The 25,471-nt window shown below is 38.0% G+C and overlaps 2 protein-coding genes across 3 annotated transcripts in view; one reads left to right on the forward strand and one right to left on the reverse strand.

The window, feature by feature from the left end:
• The first annotated feature begins 139 nt into the window (after window positions 1–139).
• On the forward strand, window positions 140–17,009 carry LONRF1 (LON peptidase N-terminal domain and ring finger 1). The gene is made up of 12 exons (XM_085322884.1): window positions 140–977; window positions 5,725–5,843; window positions 8,234–8,356; window positions 8,951–9,097; window positions 9,540–9,777; window positions 9,865–9,955; window positions 10,781–10,895; window positions 11,457–11,578; window positions 12,676–12,834; window positions 12,950–13,112; window positions 13,741–13,893; window positions 15,759–17,009. The coding sequence occupies exons 1-12, from the start codon at window positions 353–355 to the stop codon at window positions 15,915–15,917; spliced, it is 2,214 nt and encodes a 737-aa protein (XP_085179010.1). The 5' UTR covers window positions 140–352; the 3' UTR covers window positions 15,918–17,009.
• A 6,293-nt stretch (window positions 17,010–23,302) lies between these two features.
• The window catches only part of PAICS (phosphoribosylaminoimidazole carboxylase and phosphoribosylaminoimidazolesuccinocarboxamide synthase), a 42,409-nt gene continuing 40,240 nt past the window's right edge, over window positions 23,303–25,471 (reverse strand). For both annotated transcript variants that reach the window (XM_085322804.1, XM_085322803.1), the window contains exons 17-18: window positions 25,092–25,250; window positions 23,303–24,395 (exon numbers count right to left, since the gene is read on the reverse strand). In XM_085322804.1, the coding sequence (XP_085178930.1) occupies window positions 24,229–24,395; window positions 25,092–25,250 (326 nt within the window). In that variant the 3' untranslated portion in view covers window positions 23,303–24,228. The remainder of the gene's footprint in view (window positions 24,396–25,091; window positions 25,251–25,471) is intronic.

Here is a 25,471-nt window from a genome sequence, read left to right on the forward strand (position 1 = left end):
CGCATGGAGCGGTGTTTTGTAACCTCCTTCCACCTTGCGCCCGCCTCCTGCCCCGCCCCGCCGTGACGTCGCCCCCGGCCAATGCGGAGCCCGCCTGGCGGTCAGGTGACGCCGCGTTTTATGTAAGCCGGCGGCGGGGCGAGGGCGCGCGGCGGTTCCGCGGAGACGTTTGAAAGGGGGCAGCGCTGGGCGCGCGCGCGCCGCCGCCTCGAGGCGCGGGGAGGGGAGCGGGGCGCCCGTTGCTGCGGGCCGCGCGCACCGCCGCCCCTCGCCGCCGGTGTCTCGGCGCGGAGCAGAGCGGAGCCCGGCGGCGGCGGGAGCGCCACACCCCCGTGCCGCAGCCGGGCAGCCGATGGCGTTCTCGCCTGTGGCCGTGGGCTCAGAGGTGGCGCCGGAGCCGGGAGGCAGCGGGAGGCTCGGCGAGGAGGCGGATGGCGAGAGGGAGTTGCTGCTGCGCCTGGGTGAGAGGCTGGTGCCGGGGAACCGCCTGAAGGAAGTGGTCGGCTCCTCGCTGGCGTCGCTGTGCCTCGGCCCCCTGGCCGGGCCTCAGCGCCTCGGGACCCTCGTGGACTGCCTGGCGCTGAACTACCGCCTGCGGCAGGGCCCGGGCCGGAGCCGGGACCGCGGGGCCGCGGCGGAGGGCGGYGGCGCGGCCGGCGGGCCGCTGCGCTGCTGCGGCTGCCGCAGGTTCCTGAGCGAGCCGGTCACCGTGCCGTGCGGGCACAGCTACTGCCGCCGCTGCCTGCGGAGGGAGCTGCGGGCCCGCTGCCGCCGCTGCCGGGACTGGCTGCTGCCGGCAGCGGGCACCGGCCTGGCCGCTGCCCCGCTGCGGACCAGCGTCGTCCTCAACCAGCTAGCGGAGAAGTGGTTCCCGGGCGAGTGCCAGAGGGCGAGGACCGGCGGCCGCCTGGAGGAGCTGCTGGCCCAGGGCCGCTTCCGAGAAGCCCTGAGCGCCGCCAGCCAGGCTCTGCGAGCGGGTAAGGCTTGTGGGGAGCAGGGCGGCGTGGGGGGGCCTGCGCTGCCTCCCTGGCCCGGCGAAGCTCGGGCCCCGCGAGCCCGAGGGGGAACCAGCCCGACGTGGGCGGAGGCCGCCAGTGGGCGGACTGGGCTTAAAAAGAAGAAAAAAAAAGTTTCGTGGAGTTTGCTGAGAGGGTTCGGGCGGCCTCGCCGCAGTCCCCTACAGTGGAGGGAGGCGCTGTGGCGTGCGCGGGCCACGCCGGGCAGCCGGGCGCGCCTCAGCGACCTCGAGCAGCGGTGGGTGTCCCGCGCAGTCCGCTCGGGTCCTCTTCCTCGTCCTGTTGCGGAGCTTGTTTACGGGAGAACTTGCGGGGTGGGTTGGGTTCGGTCTGTAGTAGCGACTGAGCCGGGGCCAGAGAAACTCCGTTGCTGTCTTTAACCTTGTTTCCTGGGAGAGACCTATTTTCGGTCTCGAGTGTCACCAAGACAGTTCCCCGCAGGCCGGGCCCCGTTGCATAAGCAGGCGGGCGTGGAGGGGGACAGGTTGTGTAATGGCCGTGACATCACGGGTGGGTGTGGTGGAAGTTTTATAACGCGGCGCTGCGGGAGGGTGCGGGGAGGGGGGGCGAAGGCATGTTCCAGGAGTGCTAACCGGTGTGTGGTGCCGTGCAAGCCCGCGGTGTGGTCAGTTTTTGCAGAGTTCAGCCTCGGTGCAGGGAGTCGCGTTTGGGTGATTGATACACCCGGACTGATCCGGTGACAAGTTACTCTGGGGGTTTTAATACTTGGTGACATATGGGGCTGCCACTTCCAATTTTACCCATTTTGCTTCAATTAAGAATTTCAGGAATTAATATTTTTATAAATTACACTGCATTTCAGTTTTCAGCTATGAAAAAAACAAAAGTTTGCATAAGTCTGATTCTCCTAATCAGTCCTGAGAGGATATGTCAGATTTGGTTCCAGAATAAACGTGTTTTCAATATAGGTGAGATTAAATCCTAGATACTTTTTGGTTGCCAGAGTGCTCTGTAGGATAGATGGGACCAAAGAGACTGATCTATTTTTAACCTTGGAACTGTAAGAAGTAGCTTATTTTTCTCTTTGTGTGTTGTGAAATATACAGAAATAATGTACTGGTTATTGGTCAAAGGTTTATATGGATTCTGTTTCATGGTTCAAGATTGTTTTTTAAAGGAGTAAAAGAGAAAACTAGTAGAATATTAATCAGAACACTGCTTAAATCTGTTAACTCTAGTATCTTTTCTATGGATTTAGCAGTACCATAGGGCTTTATAAATCTACGGGAAAATTATTTTGATTTTTTTCTTTTGTAAAATTACATCTTTGTAATTGGATCAAACTTGTAATTCTTTATCAAAAATGTAATTTTGATACAATCCTGAAGAATTCCATGAAGTAGTGTATAGATTTTCATTGAGTGTGAATTTAAAGAGTTAAGGGCTTAAAACTTCAAGTTTCGGGTGATTTGAGGCCAATGGGGACCTGATTAAAAAATGCTTAAGGTTTTGTTGGTACAGTTTCCCCTTTCCTCCAGAGCGTGGATTCCTACAAACACGTGGGAATGGAAAAAGCATACAATAAGAGATAAATCATTGATGTACTCTTTCAGAGTTCCATGATTGCTGGCTCCTCTCTGCTGCTTCTTAGTGCAGATATAGTTAAAAGCTTGTAACTAATGTAAAACTGAAGCATCATCATTAAGCCTTTATTTAAATAACATCTCTTAATTTCTGTTCCAATATCTGAAAGATAAACTACTGATTAGAGATTTGCCATTGTGCAAAAGTTACTTTTGAAAAACATGAGGAATGTTAATATTCATATTGATAAAATATTTCTTGTGGGGGTTGAAATGAAATAGTTTAAAGGCAGTCTGTTGAATTAAAATCCAAATATAGCTTGTCTGTAGTTAAGTGTCCTGAAAGACATTGCTAATGAACTAATAGTCTTGAGTAAACGGGCTTGGGAAAGATCGGACTTGTTCTGACTGGAAGGGACCTTAGGAGGTCTCCAGTCCAACCTCCTGCTCAAAGCAGAGCAAACACTGAATTCCAAGCAGCTTGTTTAAGGCTTTGTACAGTTGAGTCATGAAAACCTCCAAGGATGAAGATTCCAAAACCTCTCTATGCAGCCTGTTTCAGTGCTTTAATAGTGAAGAGATTTTCTTGTTTTCTTGTTTCAGGTCAGAACTGCCCTTTTTTTCAGTTTGACTGTCTCTTGTTTTCCCTCCATGACCTTCAGTAAAGAGTCTGCTTCTGTCTTTTAGGTGGCTTCTTCTTGGGTACTGGAAGGCTATTTGGTTCTTCTGAAGCCTTCTGATCTTTCCACTAAGCAAGCCCAGTTCCCTTAGCCTTTTATAGGTTGTATGTTCCAACCCTGACTGCCATGGTTCTATTGCAATAGTATTTATGAACATGGTGTTATAGTCTTATAGGTTTTCTATATAGTAAGTGCAGTGTGTTTCTTATGTTGAAAAATTCAGAGTATTTTCTAAGAAACATATAAATAACCACACTGGCTTACACCAAAGATGGTTCGTTTATTGGTATTCTCTCACTGACGGTAGCCGGAGCAGATGCTTTGAAAGAAGTATGTAAAACCTGGACATATTAAGTGCTTCTTTTCCTCCCCCTTTGTGTACTTTCTTATTAATGTAATAACGGCTACGTGCTTTTTATTAAAATCACTTATTTCTTTGGATATACTAGATGTGATTTTTATATTTATAATATTTGAGCTACTGAAACTGAAAATTCAAGCACAAATTGTTCCTGCTGCATATATATTCTTTGGTCTAAGGAGTCAAAATAGTTTTACATTCTCGCTTTAGGTGGAAAACATCAAAATAACTTCTGAAACATTGCCAGATAATGTTTTTAAAAGTATTAAACTTAAAAATTAATTTCTGGTTCTAAAAGTGGATAGGTAAATTTAATCTTGGTCTAAATATTTGCAAGACTCAGTTTATTTGCATTGATTATTCATTAGCAGTGTTTGTATTCAGCAGCAGGGTTGTGGTCCTAGTTAAACTCTTTTTGTTTGAACCCTTATTTTGTACCAGTTCAGTTAGAACCATGCTTCATTCTTTGAAAAACAAGTGGACAGACTGTCCACCTGCTCTAGATTTAAAGTGACATTTCTAGCTTCAAATTCCCCTTTGCCTTCCCCACAGGAAACAAAGTTCAGAGTTGCTCAGGTCTTCTCCTACATGTAGCAGAGGTCTGAAAAAGATGAGCTCATTCTTTTTATGTACAAATAAGTGGCTTATTAGAGGGCGAAGCCCCCCATTACTGCTATCTCTGAAGAAAAGACTTTCTGTTAACTGTTGGACACTGAACAGTCAAATACAAAAAATCACTATCTGAAGAGTTTGATCAGAGCCCCTGTCACAAAGCCACAGGAAAGCAGGCTTCAGAGTTGTAGTTGCAGAATTGCATGTCTATTAAGTTAGGCAGACAGTTTCCCAATCTTCTGTTAATACACATTTTTTTATGTCTAAAATAGAAAAAACAATGGTTTGATGGTTTGGGAAAAGCTGTCAATTTAAAACATAATCAGAACAAATTCTGAGTAGCTTCAGCTGTGAAATAGTGTTCCCCCCCTCCCTTAACTATTTCTTTTCCATTGAGATCTTTTACATGTAGCATTGTGGATCAAAAATACAAAGCAGTACTTTGGGATACATAGGGACATTGACTAATCTAGCTTCTTGCTGGAGCAGATTTAAATGTAAAACAAGCTAACGGTTGGAAGTTGTGAAAGCTTAAACTAGGTGTTTAAAATAGACTAAGACACTAAAATAGTGAAATGATTTTTACCCACTGTGAAGTCTTACTGAAACAAACTTAACTATTTAATTTGAGTATCTGGTTACAACAGACCAATGTTTGAGTTGTTCAACACCCTTTCAGTGGAAGGCACAGATGTACTTTTAAAAAAAAATCAAGAACAGGGAATGGTCTACTGACTTTTTCCAAGTARAAAATTTTGTATTGTGAAAACCATTATTTTAATAGAATATAGGTGGCTGTCTTTAGTGCAATTGCTTTTCTGAAAGTGCAAAATGCTGTATTTTGAACATGAGAACATGCCTTTACTGAACACACACTAATGTTTTTTCTATTGCAGAAGTTCTGTTAGTGTAACTCCTTACAACTGGGCTGCCAGCTGGTGTTAATGGCTATCTGGTATTGCCTATTTATTTTCAGACAACATAGTGATAAAGACTTCTGATACTTACCAGATGATGTCACTGTAAAAGTAGCAGTACTGTATCTGGCAGGGGTTGGGCTTTAGAAAAACAAATGCTAGCCTAAACAGAACTCAAACATTTGAAAGCAAACCTAGCTTTTTAATATTCAGATTTTACAAGTGAGATGAGCTCCCAGATTTGTGTGTTTTAAACAGATGCACTGTAAAACTAAAATTTTTTAATCAACATCTGTCGTGGAAGTGCTGGGCAGTATTTCAGTCTGTCAGCCACAGTTAGATTTTTTTTTAAAAAAAATATTTACTTGTTGCTACCAGAAACATCAGAGATGATCTTTAGCATGAAAGACATAAGCTTAGAATTATTTCACTTTTCATCCAAATGCTTAAAGAGTGGGAGGAGCAAACTTTATGGCAGTTATTGACAATATGATACAGAAAAAGTATATTATTTTTGTCTATAATGTTTATGATTTTTTTTAATGTTCTATAAAAGCATATCTAATTAAAAATGCTGTTTAATTCTATTTTCAGATTCTGGTGACTTGATGCTAAGAATTTACAGAGCTGAGTCATATGCTGGCCTCCAGGAGTATAAAACAGCCATAGAAGACCTAAATTTTGTTATTTCTAAAATGCCAAATTGGCCAGAGGTAAGTTGATGTGACGGTTTCATTTTTCAAAATCTGTGTTTTATCTATGAAACTAATTATAAATTATACTTGCATCAAGTTAAGGAACTGATCGGTTAATACTTAGAAGTTTTGTACAAATTACCTGAACATTTAGTTTAAGAAAACACTTAATTCTGTAAGATATGTAGATTACTAAAAAGTGTATTAAACCAGTCTCTTTCCTAAGACAGACTATTAGTAAGTACAGCAAAGCTAGAATGAGTGGATGAATACTGTGCTTCTCATACAGACATGTTATTTGACTGTGTTAGTCTTTGGCTTCGTACTCAGGAAAGATTTGTGTGTGTATGGCGAACTCATCCACCTGGAGATGTTAATTTAGTCCTTATCAAAAACAAGTATTTTTTAGCTCGTAACACAGCATAACCCTTTGTCAATAGCCACCTTCTTAACTGGAGCAGAACGGATGTCTTGGGAAACATTATAAAGTATTTTTGTACTGTCTGCGGTTATTTGATAGCTCTTTATTTCTTTATAGAAAGAAATTTTTTGTGTTCTCTTAAATATCGAATATTTATTAACTTCAGCTTAATGTTACTGACTGGGTAGCTGGCTGGTTGAAATCATGCAGCCAGCTTCAGTTGCTTAAAGGTAAAACTTCTGAGGCCTGTGTTTGGTAGGTTGAAGTAAGCGAGTTTTGAAATTTCTTACACTATCTACAAGTCACTCCTTTTAGAGCTTTGTACTTCCCAGAAGAGTTATATTTTGACTATATTTGCTAAAGTCAAAGCATTTTTGATATTACCTGTTCCTTGAGAACATCATGTTAAATGAGTGAGCACTGGTACCAGTCAGCATTAGAATTTTGGCTTTATGTTAAGTTAACATTCATCTCATTTTTCAGGTTTAATTGGTGAAACAGTGTGTATAAATATGAAAACAATTTTCTTTTTTCAAATGCTATCAAAGAATGAAATATATTTGGCACACATACTAAACCCTTTTGCAATAGTATTGGTTAAAAATACAAATGTGTTTGGGGCCTTTTTTAGTGGCTCCAGGATTAGGAGTTGAGGTAGTCTGTGCTGGTATAACCTGCAATGTCTATGTGTGGTCTTTCTTTTCCCTGGGGTGGGAGGTGCTTTTTGTTGCTTTTTCATAAGGACACTGCTCTTTGGCTTGGAAGATTTCCTTCTTTTGGAAGGCTTAGAGAATCTCGGTGGGAACTGAGCTTTGCAAATAGTTCAGGCAGCTGGGGAGTTGCTGGCCTTCCTGATTGCAAGATACTGCTCATTGCAGCACTGGCTGAACTCTGAACACAGCAAAAGTGGCTGGAGATTGCTGAGGAAGGGGAGATAACTACTTCTGCTTGGTTTCTTCTGTGATCAGCACTTCCATGACTTCTGCAAATTCAGAAGAGCATCCTACTTTTTCTTTGTTTTTCAGTATTGGTGGTATTGATTACTTTTCTAAATGTTTGGAAAGAAACCTTGTGTCACTTAAATGACCTTGGTTTGATAGATTGCTTTAACAATTCTTATCTCTCTAGGAAGATAAGCAGTCTCTAAGAGGAGAATTTGCATGCTTTCATTCTTCAGGATATCTTATTGCAGTTGCCCACATGCATCAAAGGAGATGTATGGCCTCATCTGACAGCTTTGTTTTTAACAGACTACTGTTAATATTGGCAGTTCTGTAGAAACTGCATTGATTTTTTTTTCTTTTAATTCAATTTTCTTAATTGTAACATCCTATGATGTATAGGTTCATCAGCATTCAGTGGTGTTTCCTTCTTTTTTTTAATAGAGGAAAATAGTAAACGTTTTTTCTAACTGGTACCTAGTGTTCAAGAATAAAATGTGGTTGAAAAATAATTATACAAGTGCATTGTTTTATATTGAAGATCTAAATTAGGATATATGTAAGATGTAAGGGATGGATGGTAGTATGGTTTGTTCTGTTCATAGTTAGTCTTTTCTTGCAGACTAGAACTATAAGGCTTTTGATGATATAAGGCAAAAAGGGTATCCTGTGTAAGCTATCATACAGGGAAATGTGATAAATTTCATTTTATGTCCCCCTTCCCTCCTCCAAAGGCTCATGAAAGGAGAAATTAAGGCCTGGTGTGCATTTAATGCTTGGCAGGATTTTAACCCGTTGTGTAAACCAATACAAATTCACTGGAAGGAGACTAATGCTAGCTTATCCCATGGCTCTTTTAAAACAATGTAGGGGATTTATATTGGAGAAGGCATGTAGATCTTCCACATTCTGCATAGCTGAGGCTTGCTGAAGAGGTACATTCTTTATCATTTAGGCTTCTAATTCTAGCTTTGTTATAATGCCTGTAAGTTTTTAATATTACAGTTCTACATCCTCTCTACAAATGTCATTGTTATGTTTTTCAGGTCTACTTCCAGAAAGGAAAAGTGCTGCATGACTCTGGTTTTGTAGGTGATGCCTTACAACTATTTCTACAGTGCTTAGCCCTTGATGAGGATTTTCTTCCAGCCAAGCTAGAAGTAGAAAGGGTAATTTGATATATCAAGCTGCATTACTATTGCTCTGGTCTTTATTCCTTTATAAAGCTCCCATTATGATAGACTCTGAGCATCTGGCAATCTTCAATGCATACAAAGAAGGCTCAGATGGCATTTAGATTACTTCCTTTCAAGATACAGTGTATTGTGTTGAATAGATAGTCCTAGTGTACCAGTTCTAAATATATGTTCCAAAGTACTTATGCCTCTGAAGTTACTAAAGAAAAATACAGAAGTCTGGAAAGCAGACAGCAAATTTAGATACTGTAAACAGCAGTCTTCCATACCCAGAAGCTAGCTGTATTTCTTTATTAATAAAAATATATTTTGAAAAATCTTCATGATATTGATAATGTCTGCTGCTGAATAGGTGACTCTGTTCTAGTGGAAAAGGACTTCTAGATAAACTTGTTTCATTACATAGATTTGTAGCTTTTTGCCTGTTCAACTGTTCTTAGTTGTTACTTAAGTTCTGTTCACGAGGATAACTTCATGTAAAATAATTCTTACTTTTCATAGCTTTATTATAAAGCTATACCTAAATCCTTTTTCATTATTATGAACACTCAGCTGTTTATATTCTAGACATTGTGTGATGTGCTGTCACCAGAAATTTTAGGAGAGAGTCTGAAGGAATCTTCTTGGAATTCACCACATGTTCGAAATAAACCTTTTATACTTGGTTCTGAGGTGACTGAGTCTTGCTGCAATTTACAGCTTTGTCCTGAGCAGGTAACAAACTACAAGATAACTTTTTCTTCTTTGGCTAATATGCAAAATTAAGAAGCTCTGATGCCCTTATTTGTCATGCTTACTTTCCAACCTAAATGCTGATTTTCTGTAATTGACTATGTTGGACAGAAAATAATTGTGTTTTAGGAGTAATGTACTTTCATTTGGAGCATTAGGCTCCTCATTCCAGTAAACTACTTATTTGAAGTTATTGAGATCTGAAATAAATTATATACTTTACTTTGAAGTAAATGGAGGCTTTTGATTCATTAAAGACAAGCAAATTTGAGTACTGTATTGACTTGTCAGATTCCTCTAGTCAACTAGTGAACTAGTGAACGGTGAATGCCAGTTTGGCTTATGTTTCTTTCCATGGTTATGTCTTATACTTAAATCTTTATGGTACTCTGTATTTGCAGTTCAGCTAATCTTATTTTTATAGAGTTTAGGAGAATCAGCAATACTGCAGCCTGTCAGCGGAAGCCTAAGTCGTGCACAATCTGCCCATGCTCTTAACTCAACAAAAGATCTTGCCAAGGAAGATGGCTTAAAGAGAGTATCTTCTGAACCCCTTCTCTCTGGCCAAGAAAAAAGTGCTTTGTTGAAAAGAAAGCTTTCTTTTTCAGAGCACGATACAGTTGTATTTGAAGATGGAAGAAATAAACATAAAAAGCAAGGAGGTAAACAGTCATGTAATTTGAAATTTAAAGTGTTTATTGTGTTCTGTCTTTCTTTGAAGTAGTAATTTTTGTCTTCCTTTTCCTCAGAAAATACAAAAAGGGACACAGCACTGGCTTATGGAAAAATTCCAGAGAATTTGATTGATGTGTCCGATTTTGAGTGTTCTCTGTGTATGAGGTAGTGTTTTCTTTGATTCAGCATTTTAACTATAGGTATTTGGCCATGTGTCTCTTACATACATGAACTGAGGCATTTACGCGTTGTAGTGAGTCCCAATGCCATTTATGAATAATTTTCAGCCTTTCTCTGTCCCAGCAGTTAAATACTTAGTGTCACTTGCTATAGTGTTGTATAATGCAGCATTATTTAAATCAAGTTGCCTTTTAAGTTAAATTTGGTAGTGTTAACTGCAAACACAAAAAGGACTGTCTTTYGTAGTTAAGTATTTGTCTTGTTTCAATAACACCAAATTTTTTATTTTGAGAAGGCTAATGCTTAGATAAATTGCCTGTGTTTGAGAGCTGTCTAAAATTTAGTTACTTCAAAATGTCAGTCTACCTAAATGTCGTTGATATATTTGAGAGCTCTTATTAAGTCATCTTGTTTTGCAGAGTATATCTTATGTATGCTAAATTTGACATAATTATGGAAATAGTATGTTTATTGCTATTATACCAATTTAGCTTATTAAAGAATCAGTTAATTTTGTGTATTCTGAATGTAATAGGCTCAAAATCTTCATATATTGGGATAAATGATTGACTATTTGGAATATTGAAATGTGTTTTCATTAGAAAGCATAAAAAGTTAGGGGTGCAGTGTTAAAGGGAAACAAATTGTAGTAGAGGGAAAAAGTAGCATGAAGAAACAGGAGATTGGTTTTTCTCTGCTTTTTAATGCAGTTTCTTATTTAAAGTTTAAATCTTTAAATGAGGTTGGTCACTGACTTTTGGCCAAACACAAGATTGTTGTGTTATCTAATTTTTAGTAACTTTGTTTCAGACTGTTCTTTGAGCCAGTGACAACCCCTTGCGGACATACTTTTTGCAAAGGTTGCTTGGAACGGTGTTTAGACCATGCTCCTCAGTGTCCACTCTGTAAGGAGAGTTTGAAAGAGGTACTGTTTCTCAGTGGAACTTCTAAAGACAAATCTTATTGGCTATTTCACTTAAAACCAACAACTTGGATTCACTTGGGTCATGGATTACTGCTAGAAGGGAAAAACTTGAGGCAGACTCTGTCAAACAAGCTGATTAGGTTTGCCTGAGGACCTTAAAGGTTTGTGTTTAAGGGATTGTCTACTTCATTGGTATGACTAAACTTAGTGTTTTTAAACTTTCTTACCTGTTTAAAAGATTCCCCGGATAATTTCTGTAAACTTTCCTTTTCTGTATGGCTGTATAATCTGGGAAATCAATTGTATTTCTATGCTTACGAGAAAAAGAAACTTTAGATACAGGAGTTGTCAAACTCTTAAGAACTAGAACAGAATTTTCAAATATTAGAGTAGATGTGAACTGGTGAAATAAAAACTTTAAAGCTGTAGCTTTTCATGGGTTTAAAACTCCTGTTAGATCATACTTCATGTATTGTTTTAATTGAAAGCTGCATTTTCTTAAGTTTTGTTTTACTATGTAAGAAAATAAATATTAATACATTTTTAAAACATTGCTTCCAGTACCTAGCAAGCAGGAGATACAGTATCACAGAACTGCTGGAAGAATTAATAATGAAATATTTGTCTGATGAGTTGCATGAAAGAAAAAGAATTCATGCTGAAGAAACTGCTGAACACTCAAAGTAAGCTTGCTTTCTTTTACCTAGAAAACTCGAGAGATTAGTATGGAAATTGTTTTTAGAAATGTTTTATTTTTGCGGTTATTAATAATAGAATATTATAGACTTATGAAAGCATGTGAAGACCTATGCTTATCTGGTATCTCAAATGTGCATTTCAGAAACTGAACAAATGCTTTTAATTAGTTCCAGAATAAAAATCCATGCTTTGATAATGTGAGGTTCATAAGAGTCCTCTATAAAGTTTGTGCCCTTTCATTTCTTTGTGTGAGCACTTAAACAAGGTTTCACTTTTAGCTTTGTTGCCGTTGATGGAAGTATCCTCTTGAATTGGCTGCAGTCTCTCATATTTCAATTTCTTTCAAAAATATTCATGATAGACCTTAATACTATAAGGAAAGATTTGATGAAGAGAAAACCATCTCTTTATTTTGTAATATTTAATAGATTGCTTTAGGTATCTAAAGCCTCGTGTATGTAGGTATGAATGCTGGAGAACTGTTTCAAGCTACAGTTCATGCACAGCAGAATCCTTACATTAAAATTATCTTTTTATAGTTTGAAAGACAGTAAAGTAAATACTTTTTAATGTTTTAATACTAACTTATTTTGTATGGGATCTGCTATATCAACTGTGCGTGCTTAAAAAAAGCTTGAAAACCTATTTTGTTTTTCAATTGGTTGGCCTTGCCTGAGACACTTGCAAGGTAAAAATCATACCCTGGCTTGCATCTCCTGATCTGGAGTCTATCCTTGAAAGTAGTACAAGTGGTGACTTAGTTAACTGTCTTATTGCTGCTATTTGTTTTCCTGCACCACCACCCCCCAACACAACAAAACAAAACATTGACTAGGTAACTTTTCCATTATTAGTTACTATCCATTATGTATTCAAATCAGTACACGGGGGTTCAGCTGCTGTTCATAGTACTGCTTTTTATTGTTTATGAAACTTACTGTAACGTGCTTATTCTGGATAAGGTGCCCTTTGGTATGGGTGCTTTTTGACCTCAGACTCAAACATAATACAAAAGTGTGCTTTCTTGGTATAGTTTAGTGATCAGATTTTAAGCCACTCGTTTCTTTTTTGTTCTTTAAAGCTTGACCAAGAATGTTCCAATGTTTGTTTGCACTATGGCATATCCTACTGTGCCTTGCCCTCTACATGTGTTTGAGCCGAGATACCGACTAATGATTCGCAGAAGTATGGAAACTGGGACTAAACAGTTTGGGATGTGTATAAGTGATTCTCAAAATGGGTAGGTTTGCATTATCATATCATGCTCCTGCTCTGTTCTGTTTCTTTTGATTTTAAAATAAAAAATATCTTCACGGGAGTGTGTAGTTGCATTCCTGATGAGGTCTCTTTTCTAGTTTTGCAGATCATGGATGCATGCTGCAAATTAGGAATGTTCATTTTCTGCCTGATGGGCGGTCCGTTGTTGATACAGTTGGTGGAAAGAGATTTAGAGTTTTACGAAGAGGGATGAAAGATGGTTATTGCACTGCAGACATTGAATATTTGGAAGATGTTAAGGTATCCAGAATGCTTTCCAAATACTTAATAATATTAGTTAATATCTGAAGATTTATGCTTGATGTTCTTGAGGACTCTGTTTCAAATGTTTAGGTACCCAGACCACTAGAAGATAGTCTCAGCATGTAGAAAAAATGGAAATTATTATTATTACAAAATAGTAAAACAATATGACTTTTTGCTTGTTTAAACAGACAAAACTATTTGAACAGTAGTTTGAAGTTCTAACTGTATATGAGATGAAGTATCTTGGTGACTTCTGAAATGAGACAGTTTGGCTTTGCATGCAATTGAGAGTGTCTCTATACTTTGAGTATTTACTTATTGGAATTTCACGGCCATGGAGTTGTCATTAGAAGTTCTTTGGTTTGTTTTTTTTTAACATGATATTTGTAAAGCAGGAACTCATATGTGTTTATATACCTCACTTGTTTTTCTTTACTGCCTTAAACCAAATACCTTCATGTTTAAAGTGATGAAGTCATTCGCAATCAAGGTTGAGAAAAATGCAGGAAACCTGTGTTAACAAAGTGAAATGAAATGTTATGGGGTGTGTTTTTTTTTTTAACTTAAATGTTTTAGTAATTGTTTCTTTATCCATAATGTATTCTTAACATTCCTCCTTTAGGTTGCTGATGAGGAAGAGCTAAAGAAACTGAGAGAACTTCACAATTTTGTTTACAATCAGGCCTGTAGTTGGTTCCAAAACTTAAGAAACAAATTTCGCACTCAAATTCTTCAACACTTTGGGCCAATGCCTGACCGGGAGGAAAATATACAGGTGAGACATCACTTGATATCAGTTAATAATTGCTTATTTTATAAAAATAAAAATCCTGCTAACAGCTTAAAAATAGCTGCTCTTCTACCTTTGAAGTAAATAGGGCTACATGGTGTTTCTGCTCAAGCCATCTCATGAGGAACAACAAAAGGCAATTCTGTTACTGTTATTTCTGTGGGCAAGGATGTTATGCTTCTGTATAGATAAAGCTAGTAAAGTAGCTAGTCTGAGTTTGCTTGAGCTAGTTGAGCATCAGTAGCATTTTAAAGTGTTGGTTTGTGTAAAGCCATTAGAATTGAAATGGAAGAAGCTGAAGAATGCTCCAGTTTTTTTTTCCCATGTGACACACACAGGCAGTAATCTATGGCAAAGAGGTGATCAGTCTTTCCTCCCAGACTAGTGCCATAAACTGCTGCAACTGTTAGGATTTGATAAATACTTACCTTAAGCTTGAGGAATTAGTTGAAGCAATCCATTAAAGGCTATTGTAAGTAATTAGTAAAGGATGGTGAAAATTCTGGGAGACTGGAGGCTAGAGAAGGATAACATGCAGGGGGAGCTCCACTTAAAAAAGGAGCACAAAGGAGATCCTGGAAGGTTATAAATAAGAAATTATGTTTATGGTTGCTGAAAATACATTGAAACTAGCTAATTACTTAATCTTTACAGTTTTTAATAGTTTTACTTTCAGAGTGGAAGATATATACAAAGCAGAAGCATGTGAAAGTCTGTCTCATCCAATCTGCTGCATATTTTTAAGACTATATTAGGTGATCTGGGAGGACTGCTGATGCTTTGGAGGCCTCCAGATGAGGAAGCAGCCAGCATATGAATTCAGAAGTGATTTCAGAACACTTCTCTAATTAAAAAAAAAAAAAAAAAAAAACACAATAACAGGATTAAAAAAAAATCTTAGGGAAGAGGAGGAAGTACCTGAAGACAGGATAATTAGCTAAGCAGCAGTATTGCAGGTGTGTATCTGAGATGCAGAACATAAATATACCAGCTATGTAATATAGATGAAAGGGGGGAAATATCCTGGAGCATATCAACAAGAATGTTTTTGCAGTCTTTGGAGGTACCCTGTCTGCTCTGCAGTGACATGACCTCAGCAGAAGAGTATTATGCCCAGTTTTGGACTGTACAGTTCAGGCATGATGTAGAGGTTTGAGTAAAGAACAGAAAAGTTACAAAACGTGTTTTATAAGCTTAGGAGTTCTAAGGAACTGATCTACTAGTTCTGCTCTGTCTAGGAAATATTGAGAAAGGGGTGGAATGAGTAGATGATTGCAGAGGTAACCTTAAAATATGGTAAGGGCCACTGAGAAGAAAATGTTTGGTTTCAATATTCAAACCTCAAGAATGGCATGACAGATAATGGATTTAGTTTGTATCAGGGAGATTAGTTAATGACTGTCCTATATTTAGCCATCCTTTTCTAAGAGCTGTACATTTCCTCTGTCTTTATCTTTAAAAATAATAATAATTATAAAAATGCACACCCACCCACAAGCTAACCTTTTTCTAAGCTTAGTTAAAGTATACTTTATTTGACTTCTAAGTTGGGGAAGGATCAAAAGTCTTTAGGATCTCTTCTGATCCTATGGTATCTTTAAAAATAATAATAATTATAAAAATGCACACCCACCCACAAGCTAACCTTTTTCTAAGCTTAGTTAAAGTATACTTTATTTGACTTCTAAGTTGGGGAAGGATCAAAAGTCTTTAGGATCTCTTCTGATCCTATGGATCTGTGATTCTCTAGTTGGTATCACAGTTTAACTTACTCTTCTGTCATTTGAAATCTTTATCATGTTAGTCAGCTGTAATATACTGGTTATGAATAACTTACTCTTTATTTTTAGGCAATGCCCAATGGTCCTGCTTGGTGTTGGTGGCTTCTAGCTGTTCTCCCGGTGGATCCCAGATACCAACTCTCAGTTCTCTCTATGATGTCTTTAAAAGACCGTCTGATAAAAATCCAGCATATACTCACGTATTTTTCTAGAGACCAGTCCAAATGACTAACTGCCTGGGTCTTCCTGAAAAGCTATTCTGTTCTGGTTGTAGTAGCAGCTGGAATTTTTGCTGCCTTTGCACATCTAGCGCTGGTTTGAGAAGTGTAATATGGAACTTTTTTTCCCTTGCCCCCAACTTCCCGAACCACATGGTTCCTTGAATGCACACTTTCTTCAACTATGAGAGACCACTGATACTTGCACAAAGTCAATCCAGCCAGATACTTTCTTTCACATTATCTACGTTACAATTTGCACTATGTAGAAGAGAACATTTTGAGACTTGATTTATTTTCGCCACTGACTTTTTTTTAAAGCTGTGGGAAGTGCAGGACTTAAGGCTGACAGTCCAAGTTTACAACATTGAAGAGGTATTAAGGGTTTTGCAAATAAGTTTGCCTCATACAATTGTTCTGTTGCTATTTGCACAATTGAAACATAGTATTGAATGTCACTGTTGGATATTACTGCTCACGTTGAATTGTCTTGACGATGAAGATGGCACCGTTTTTTTAAGTTATCTTGTAAATGTATGTATCACAAAACAGGTGACTGAACTGTATGCTAAACTGAGAGCCAATTGTAAGGAACAGATGCAAAAAAAAAAAGGTACTTCTGTCTAAAAATACTTAAACTGTGAATATGGTTTACATACTTAGACCTGTAAATGTTAAAAAGGAAACTGAAAACTAAACCTCAGTTCCAGTTACACTTTTACTGGGCTTTCCAAGCTGGCTGTTCTTCCAGAGCACACACTTAGTTTATAGAGCTTTTAAGAAGAAACTTTGGGGTGAGTGTGTGTGTGTGTGTATATTGGGGATTGTGCATCCAGGATTTAAAAGCTTAAAAGTTTTCTTTGGACTTAAGTTGGTGCAAATGTGAGTTCTATGCCTTACTCATCAATAGTAGAGCACACTGCAGTGGCAAGGTTAGCATCATGCTACCAGTAGGTACTTTTTGTAATTAAAAGTTTGCATATTTGTGAATGTCTGATACTGGCTTTCTTGTATGTAAATCATTTGTAAAGTATTTCTTAAATCCTGCTTTTGCTAATATATTTAATTTTCAATAAAAGCTAAAAGTTTGTAATATTTTCAACTTCATCAGAAACTAAAAATAATTTTCATTTTCCATATGCTCCTATTCTGCAATCTTAAGTAAAGCCAGAAGCAGTTATTTAACCTAGATTAAGGTTGTGGGCACTTCATGATTTAAGCAGTATGTGCATAATCCATTTCTGACTATAGTACTTGTCTGACAAATTCAGAGACAGGTTTGTTGCTTGTCATGTTTTTGTTTCTACTTTGTTTAAATTCAAGGGGTTTGAGGTATGATGTTGGAATTTCACTAAACTGTGGGGAACTGTCCCTGAAGAACAAATACTTCATAGGCTTGTTAATCAGGTACTCTGACTTGTTCTGTTCTGGAGTCTAAGGCTTGAGATATTACAGGCAGTTTGAAATCTGCTGGATCATTTTTAGAGCTAGTTTCTATCCAGGGTGAATTTCCCCCTTACTGTTTAAGGTCTGAATAAAGTCCTGGGTTAATGCTTGGAAAGCTTTAGTTGCATAGGAGAAGAAAGAAGAGCCCTCTGTTTTTCTGGTCCAGTATGTTAGCAACCTTAAACTTTGTCTTAGTATCACCATGATCATCTTAAGAGTGCAGGTGACAGGATTTAGGGTTTTTTTCCCTTTTTTTTTTTTTTTCTTGCAAATAATCTGTGGCAGATATTTTTCTTGGCAAGAGCTTTAATTTTGAAGTAGAGTATTCCCTAGTCTGCTTGAAGGTTGTGGTGTGGGGTTTTTTTAAATTATTTCTTATTATTAAAAACTCAAAACTGTAAGAACAGATGAAGAAATGTTGGTTGGCTGGGATGGTCCTGTGAATATAGAAAGTCTGCACCTGGAATTGAAAAGCCTTAAGAGAAAACAAATAAACAAATTTTGTTTATTAATACATACTGCATTAAGATTAAATACTATTTTCCAATAACTACTCCACAGAAGTGATCACTGCAGCTGCTATTGGGAATGGTATGAAATTGAAAATGGGGAGGAAAGATTAAGAGCCCTCTTAACTTGGCATTCTTCAGGTGTTGGTTTTGTGGGCCGGACTTTGCTTTGTACTGTTAGAATGGAACAGAACAGCAAACTGAATGTTGGTGTAGATGTTTCATCACATACGTTGAAGAGGGGTATCATGCTATACTTAAAATATACTTTATTTCCTACAAGCTCAATCAATATAGAAGTCTTTTTTTTTTTAATGAGTTGATATTTTAAAACAGCAAAATGACTTTCCAAACAAGACTCAAATATACATCTGAGAATGTTTATCTTGCCTTTCACAGTAGTTGGAAAGGACAGTCTATTTTCTCTGCATTGTCTCTTGAAAATCTTGCCTTTTTGAACTCTAAACTATTCTAGTTGTGGCAACTATTTCATAAAACTGGCTTGAGAAAGATGAAGCGATACAGGCTATGCAAGTTATTGTCAATGACTTGAGGTAAAAATGAGCTTTGTTTTCAGTTGATACTGCAGATAAGCATCCTGTTCGTGAACTTGTGAACTTTCATCTAATATGAAAGATGAAAGAATTTTTATACTTAAGAGTACTCTGCAGACTACAAATGCAACTGTTCTCCCTGTGGACACAGGCTCATTCCATTTCAGTTTATCTCAACTGGATGATGACAAAGCACACTCCATTTTTCTACTGTATATAGTTTTGCTCTCGTGTTTTTCCTCCCTATTCTCCTTTGATTCTTCAACTGTTCAAAACGTGTTTTGCTTGTGCCTGGTTGTCTTATATTAACAAGGATGCTGTTCCCCTTCTGCTCCCTACTGCTTGATGGCATCTTTGACTATAACCTTCCAGCTTTGCATAATATGGATAAATGAAATCCTTTTAACTTTTTTTTTTTCACAACATCTGTTTATGTTGACTGGACAAGTGGTAGTCCCTTTGCCACTCCTGCCACCTTAATGCTTGCAGGGTGAAGGGAGACTAAACCTTAGCAAATGGTAGCAGTGTGTTTAGCCCTTAGTTGCTGTAGAAACCAAGAACATGCTCAGAACATGTTATTGTTGCTAGCAGCAAGGAAAGGCTATTCAGACCATACCAAAGCTGTAGATCCCTGAAGAATCTCGAGCTGAACTTCTTCAGCTCTAACTGTAGAATTACTATGCTTCCAGAATGCAACTTTTTAGTTACAGTTTTGTTTTGATTATTGCAAAGCAGTAAAAATCAGTCTGTGGTTTATTGTATGAAGTTAACGCATACTTTAAACTGTCCTTCTGGACAAGAGATGAAAATGAAACATAGCAACTTGAAAAAACTACTCTTAGAGTAATTCTATTTTTCTGATACATAGAATAATCAGGTTACAAATATGTCAGCCAAGAATTAGTATATGTAACTAAAGTGGATGTGCAAATATGCTAATACAAGAAAGGTCGTAAACTTCACCATGAGGCATCGGATTGACTGTACTGAGATGCATCTGCCCACTGCTGGTATGTTTTGTAGATTTTTCTGTCAAGATCCTTTTCCCAGATTTGCCAGGTCTATGGCCAGCAGTCTCACTGAAATCTTTAACCCATGGTTAGTTTCACTTTTAGTATTCTTACCTTAATTACTCTTACCAAATGGTGTTTCTTGTAACATCTTGTGGCCCTGAGAACCGATGAGCTTAAGATTCAGAAGTCTCAACCTTTCTGGGTGTGAAATTCTGACTTCATGTTCCTTTGTCTGACATGCCTTCTACTGGAAAGGCATTGGTGGGCAAATGGAGGCCAAAGTATAACAGGATTTAAATGATCTAGCAATTGTTAGCAATAGTAAAAACAGTATAGTTTAAATGCTATCAAGTATTTTTATGTGGGTGTGGCAGGCTCTATTCTTTTTAGGTAGGACCAAAAGAATTCTAAATATTAGGCGGAAGAAAAGCTGGTGGAAGAAGTCCTTGTACTTGTAAGTGATCTTTTTTTGGGGGGCGGGAGGGGGTTAATAAGATAAAATACCTTGTACTGGAAATAACTTTCAAAACGGGATGAACATAAACCTTAAGTAGCTAGGAAACTAGTCATTCACTAGATGTTTAAATGTATCAGAAAGTGAAGATAAAGTAATAGGAAATACGGGGGGGGGGGGGCAGAGGCTGTGCTATATTAAGACAAATGTTTCTCCAATCAAAATAGAACTTTGGTGTGACTTTGACCTTAATTATATTATCCATTTAGGTTAATATTGGCTCATTACATACGAGAACTTTCTGATCTGTCAGACCTTTGTGCTGATTAAGTTTTTTTTTTTTTCTTCAAACAAGAAGAGATGCTTGGCAAAGTGGACTAGCTTTCCTCTGACATTCCCTTAAGTTTTTCTTCTTGCCTCAGACCTTAGTCTGGGTTACTTGTTGGGGCTACCACTGTCCAGCCTCTTTCATAAGTTCATCATTGTCTGTTTAGCAGATGTTTCAGTATATTGCCTTCTGCAAGATTCAGTTTGGGTATTTGAATGTTCTGAACTCCTGTAAAAGAAAACTTATTCCTCTCTGTAAAAAGCTTGATATTCTCAAGCATCTGTTGAGCTTTTAACAACTTTTTTGCTGTTCTGTTTTTCTCTCAAGGTGTCATCACCAGTGGGAGGTTATCTGTCATCAGGAGGAGAAAGAAAAGCTGTTACAATTGATTCTTTTATTGTGTTCTCTCTGTTAGGAATTCATGCAAATACATCCTAAGTCCTTCTCGAAGTTTTGAACTTTACCTTCTGTGTTCTTCAAGTCTGTCTTTTGCATTTCAAACATTAACAGGGCAAATCAGAAAATGCCCAATAGAATTAGACATATACACACAMATGTATGTTATAGAAGATAATTGGCCTATCTAAGTGCAGTTGCACTGTTGCATCTGACTGTTGCTGCAGTTACTTAAGGGAACAAATTGAAACAGCACTAAAATGGGAAATTGAGAGCTCCTCTTCCCATAGATCTCCAAATGCCAGTGGTGGTTAAAGCACTTCTTAAAATAAGACAGAAGATTGAGTTTTGTCCTTTTCTCACTGGGTTACTGTTCTATCCTATGATATCTTTTTCTTTCATAATGGTTTTGAGTGAACAGTTATGCTTTGGGAATGTTGCTGTAATACTAACTGTACCCTGATGAGGCTTAGATGAATAAGATGCTTATCTATTTTGTCTTGTCAAGGCCTAAGAGGTTTCTGCAGAAGCACAACAGCAGTCAACTTAAGCACAACAGCAGTCACTTAAGTTGTAGGGGAATTTTATTAACAAAACTACGAACCTAATGGCTTTCAATCTCATGCATCAAGTAGCAATTGCTTGAGCATTCTGAGGGTCCAAGTTGTGGATGCAAATACTTAAGCCTGAAATTATGGTGATTAAATAGTGGTTTTTACTGCAACCCACTTAAAGAGTAGATGTGAAAAACCCAGCTTCATGTAGAGCTTAAGTATCTCTATAAAATTTTAAAGTTCTCTTTTTATGCATACCCAGAAACATGTTTTGATTGTTCAAAAAAGTTCTTAAAATTAATTTCTGGGTTGAGATAAAAATAAAGTTTTTTTATTCTCATATGGAAGCCTGTGGAAGTTTGATTGGGCAGGTGTGCTCTGAAAATGCCTGCTATATGACTATAACAGTGTGACTAGAGTGCAGTGCAATGGACAACTCTGATTTTACTTAAAAAGATAGTTGAAGATTTCCTTTTCACTGTATTCCATTGCTAAATTAATTATTAATGCAATTGCCAGGGCTGTAAGAAAAGGTTTGAATGCCCCCTCTAGTAGGAGAAGTAATGTGTTTTTTGAAACTATACAAACATCTTTCCAAAAGAAGAGCTTCAGAAACAGGGAGCGTCTTACTAATGTCACTCCCAAAATACTAAATCATATCCTCTCCTACACTTATCCCCTTCTACACACTGTCACAAAAAACGTGTGCATTTTTTTTTACTTAGAATTTAGAGGGATAATTTTTAGAGTTGGACAAAAAGCAAGTGCTACAAGAATAATTCCTGGCTGAAGAGATGTTCAGGTTATTGCCTCAGCATAAGTTGAAGCGTTTTCATTTCACAGCAAAATCTTTGGGAAAAACTTTTGTTAAATGCAGCTAAACAGCTGATAGGTAGCACTTCTGCCTTTTTTATACCGTTCTATAAAGTTCTTGCAGATATGTCAATTTGCAGGATACTTTGCTTATAGCAGTCAGCATTAATGATGTATGTTCTGTTCTTTGCAAGACTAGCTGAAGATTTAATAGTAACTTTGTCTTGGGGGAAAAAAAAGCTGAAGAATAATCTCCATGGCAACTAAAGCACTTGGTATGCTAATGTCTAAACATAACTTGGCGCAATCTTGTAAGTGATGTTAGCATAGTCGAGATGCAAGTAACTTGAGAAATGTAACTAGAGACTACAGAATCTAACAGGTGTAACAGACAACTGCAGTCAGCTATTCAGCTCTTCCTGGTTTCTTTTTATCCCTCACAGTGCTTTGTTCTATCACCATCTCTACAATCTTCCATCTATACACTATAAGTTATTAACATGATAATTTGTCTATCATAGTGGTACTACAGTGGCAGGGTCACTAGTAAGCTGTCAGTCTGATTAACTGTCAGACAACACTCAGTGTAGTTATGTTGGAGAGGAACAGGATGAATAGGAAATAACACCTCTCTTCTGTAATTTCACGTTCAGGTTATGTGCTGCTATAGAGTCAGGAGAATGCTACCACCAGGAGAAAGTGTTACACCACTCTTTGCAGTTGTTGGTTCTGCTGCTTGTAAGATTACAGGATGATCCAATTCACTTACCTAAAGAATTACACAAGTTCACTACTACCTGCATTTCTTTTCCTGCTATTTACAGACAAATAGCACTATGTCAAGAGCACAATTTCAAATGCATGTGAGTTAGTGAAACGCTAGTAACTTAATGAAAATATTTCAGCAAGTCAGTACTCTTACAGAAATGGTATGATTCAACTTCTTTGTTCTGAAGGGCACTTAAAAGAAACACCTTTTTTCAGGACTTATAGCTATAATATGATATGGTTACTTCCTGTAAATGAGAAAGCCACAGCAGCATTTAGTTTAATTTTTCTCTCCTGGGGTAAACCTGACCCACCACACAGTAAAGAGTAAGACACTTTTTTTGAAGGAAGTGAGAGAGCTTTCTCTAACAGTAAGAGAAATAGTCTACTGCTTGGCTATCTTCCAGGATATAGTGTCATTTAGTACCATCCCATGTAATCTTAGCTCAGGTAAGCTTTAAGTCTGAGTCTAACTTGCACTTAAGATCCTGAAGTTATGTGCTACAGCTGATGCTTAATTTGTATTAGTGTACTTGTTCAATAGATCTCCATAAAGAAGCTTTGAATAGAGTAGTTTATTTGTAGTTGTAGAAGCACAAGTGTTACATACATTGAGTAACTGCATATTTGTTAGAATCAGCACCTATTTAACAAAAGAGCTGTATGTGCCAAGACAGTCATGCCTAGATTTTCTTCTAGTATTTTGCTGCTTTATTATTTACTCCCACCTTCAGTTCAGTAAAATCTCCAAAGAAATAAAGTAAGGAAATACAGATACAGAACAGCTACAGCTAAGTGAATGAAGGGAATTTGACAACATCATATGTCATTTAGAACTAGGGAAATAAGGTATTCAAAAAGGCAAAGACTAGTTAGAGCAGCTAGGCAACAAACCTAGTCTTGAGTTCACTCAAGACTATTCAGGTTTATGGCCTGTCATGAACAAGAAAAACTGGTATTAACTTTTACCACATCATTCCAGAAAATATTGATAAGCTTTTTAAGGCAGGTATTCTAGTCTTACCAGGTTTTTCCTATTGGTATAGGATTTTGCCATTTTATTGCTAAAGAAAGCATACCATCATTGCAAGCAAAACAGCAGAAACACTGGCTTTCATTAGCAGTCAATATGTTCAAGACTTGCATTATTACTAAAGAGTAGTGTTACTCAAAACAAGTGAAATTCTATGTAGATCACACTGAATCATTATCTTGACATTAAACAGGGACTGAGGTTAACAGTATACACTAAAAAGCAGAACAGCACCAGTTCGGAGCAACAGAAAGAGAATACTACTCCCTCATCTTTTAGTATGAGGTTTATTAAAAAGACGGAAGAATGAGGACACAAACTTAACTGTTCTAACAATACTTTATCCTTTCTTATAGGAGAAAGGATTTTTCAGCTCATCCAAGTGTAAATCCTAATGCAAATATGCACACCATTATTGTTGTGTAACTAGTATAAGTTATTTGTTAGCTTGACTTACAAGATGCATTCTCTAAGTTTTTTGTCTGCCTGTTTCAGGGAGATCCATGTATTTAACATGCTTGATCGCAGTTTTGCCCATACCAAGTGGTTATTTAACCCAAATATCTGGGCAGCAAACTGGGCAGCTCCTTCAGGTGACAGAGTAGTAGGACAGCCAAGACCTGTAAAGACAGACAAGTGCCATTTAGCAAGTGTTTTATAGTCACAAGCAAAATACTGCTTCTTAATGGCAACTTAAGACAATATTTGTTTAAACCCTCAGGAGCTATGACTGAACAGTGTCACAGTCTAGTTCTGTAGCTGCCACAGTGGTACATGTTCTATTACTTCTCTCTAAACAGGACTGCTTCATTCCATTTTTAAACTAAAAACAGCATACCAGAAGGCTCATGCTCACAAGGAGCTAGTAATTCTGGGCCTTAGAGTCCTCAAACATCCATTCTAGTCACTAGCAAAACTTAAGTTCATGCAGGTATCAGTGCACTACTACAATAGTCAAGCTCTTATCTACTCCAGTTGTAAAAGAAGGTATTTTTTGATCTTTGATGATAGTAAAATGCAGCTCTATAAGCAGGAACAAAAACAATTCTTTTAAGTGCCCATTAATACCAATTCCAGTTTCACAAACTGCAAAGGATTACAGTTTTGAGGAGTATTATGTATAATCTGAATGAGTAATCTTTGCTCCATTAACTTTTTGCTACAAAAGGACAAAAGACTGTAGGCAGGAGATTTCTAGAACTGTTTCTCAATAGTGATCCAGCTACTGCTCTAAGAAGTGTTTTGCCACATGTGCAGGGGTATCTACAGAAAGTGAGCTAGGTCACTACAGGTGTGTAAGGTAAAGATTATCTTACCACTGGGTAGTCTGAGAGAGGACCACACATCCTGAGCACCCCAGTCAGCTGAGAGAGGAGGACAGTTAACAACTGGGTAAGCAGTGTTACCAGACATTACTGGCCCCAAACCATTGCTTCTGCCAGCTACTGCAACAAATACTGTTGGGATTCCATCTCCTAAAATGGAAAAACACACACAGATAAGCAAGCCATCTTCCCTTCTCCCACATGCTTTTGTGGGAACTTTATCTGGATAATCAAATAGTTGTAAACAGAAGAACTGGGTAAGTAAGTTAGATAGCATACTTTAGAATTTCATTTCTAACTTTCCCCTTTGCAGAAATAAGTAGTTTTCCAGCTTTATATCCTAGCTACTGTTTAAAACAATTAGGAAGTTG

Source organism: Rhea americana, unplaced genomic scaffold (assembly GCF_003343005.1).
Source record: "Rhea americana isolate MKP2758 unplaced genomic scaffold, rheAme1 scaffold_8, whole genome shotgun sequence".
NCBI classification, from domain to species: domain Eukaryota; kingdom Metazoa; phylum Chordata; class Aves; order Rheiformes; family Rheidae; genus Rhea; species Rhea americana.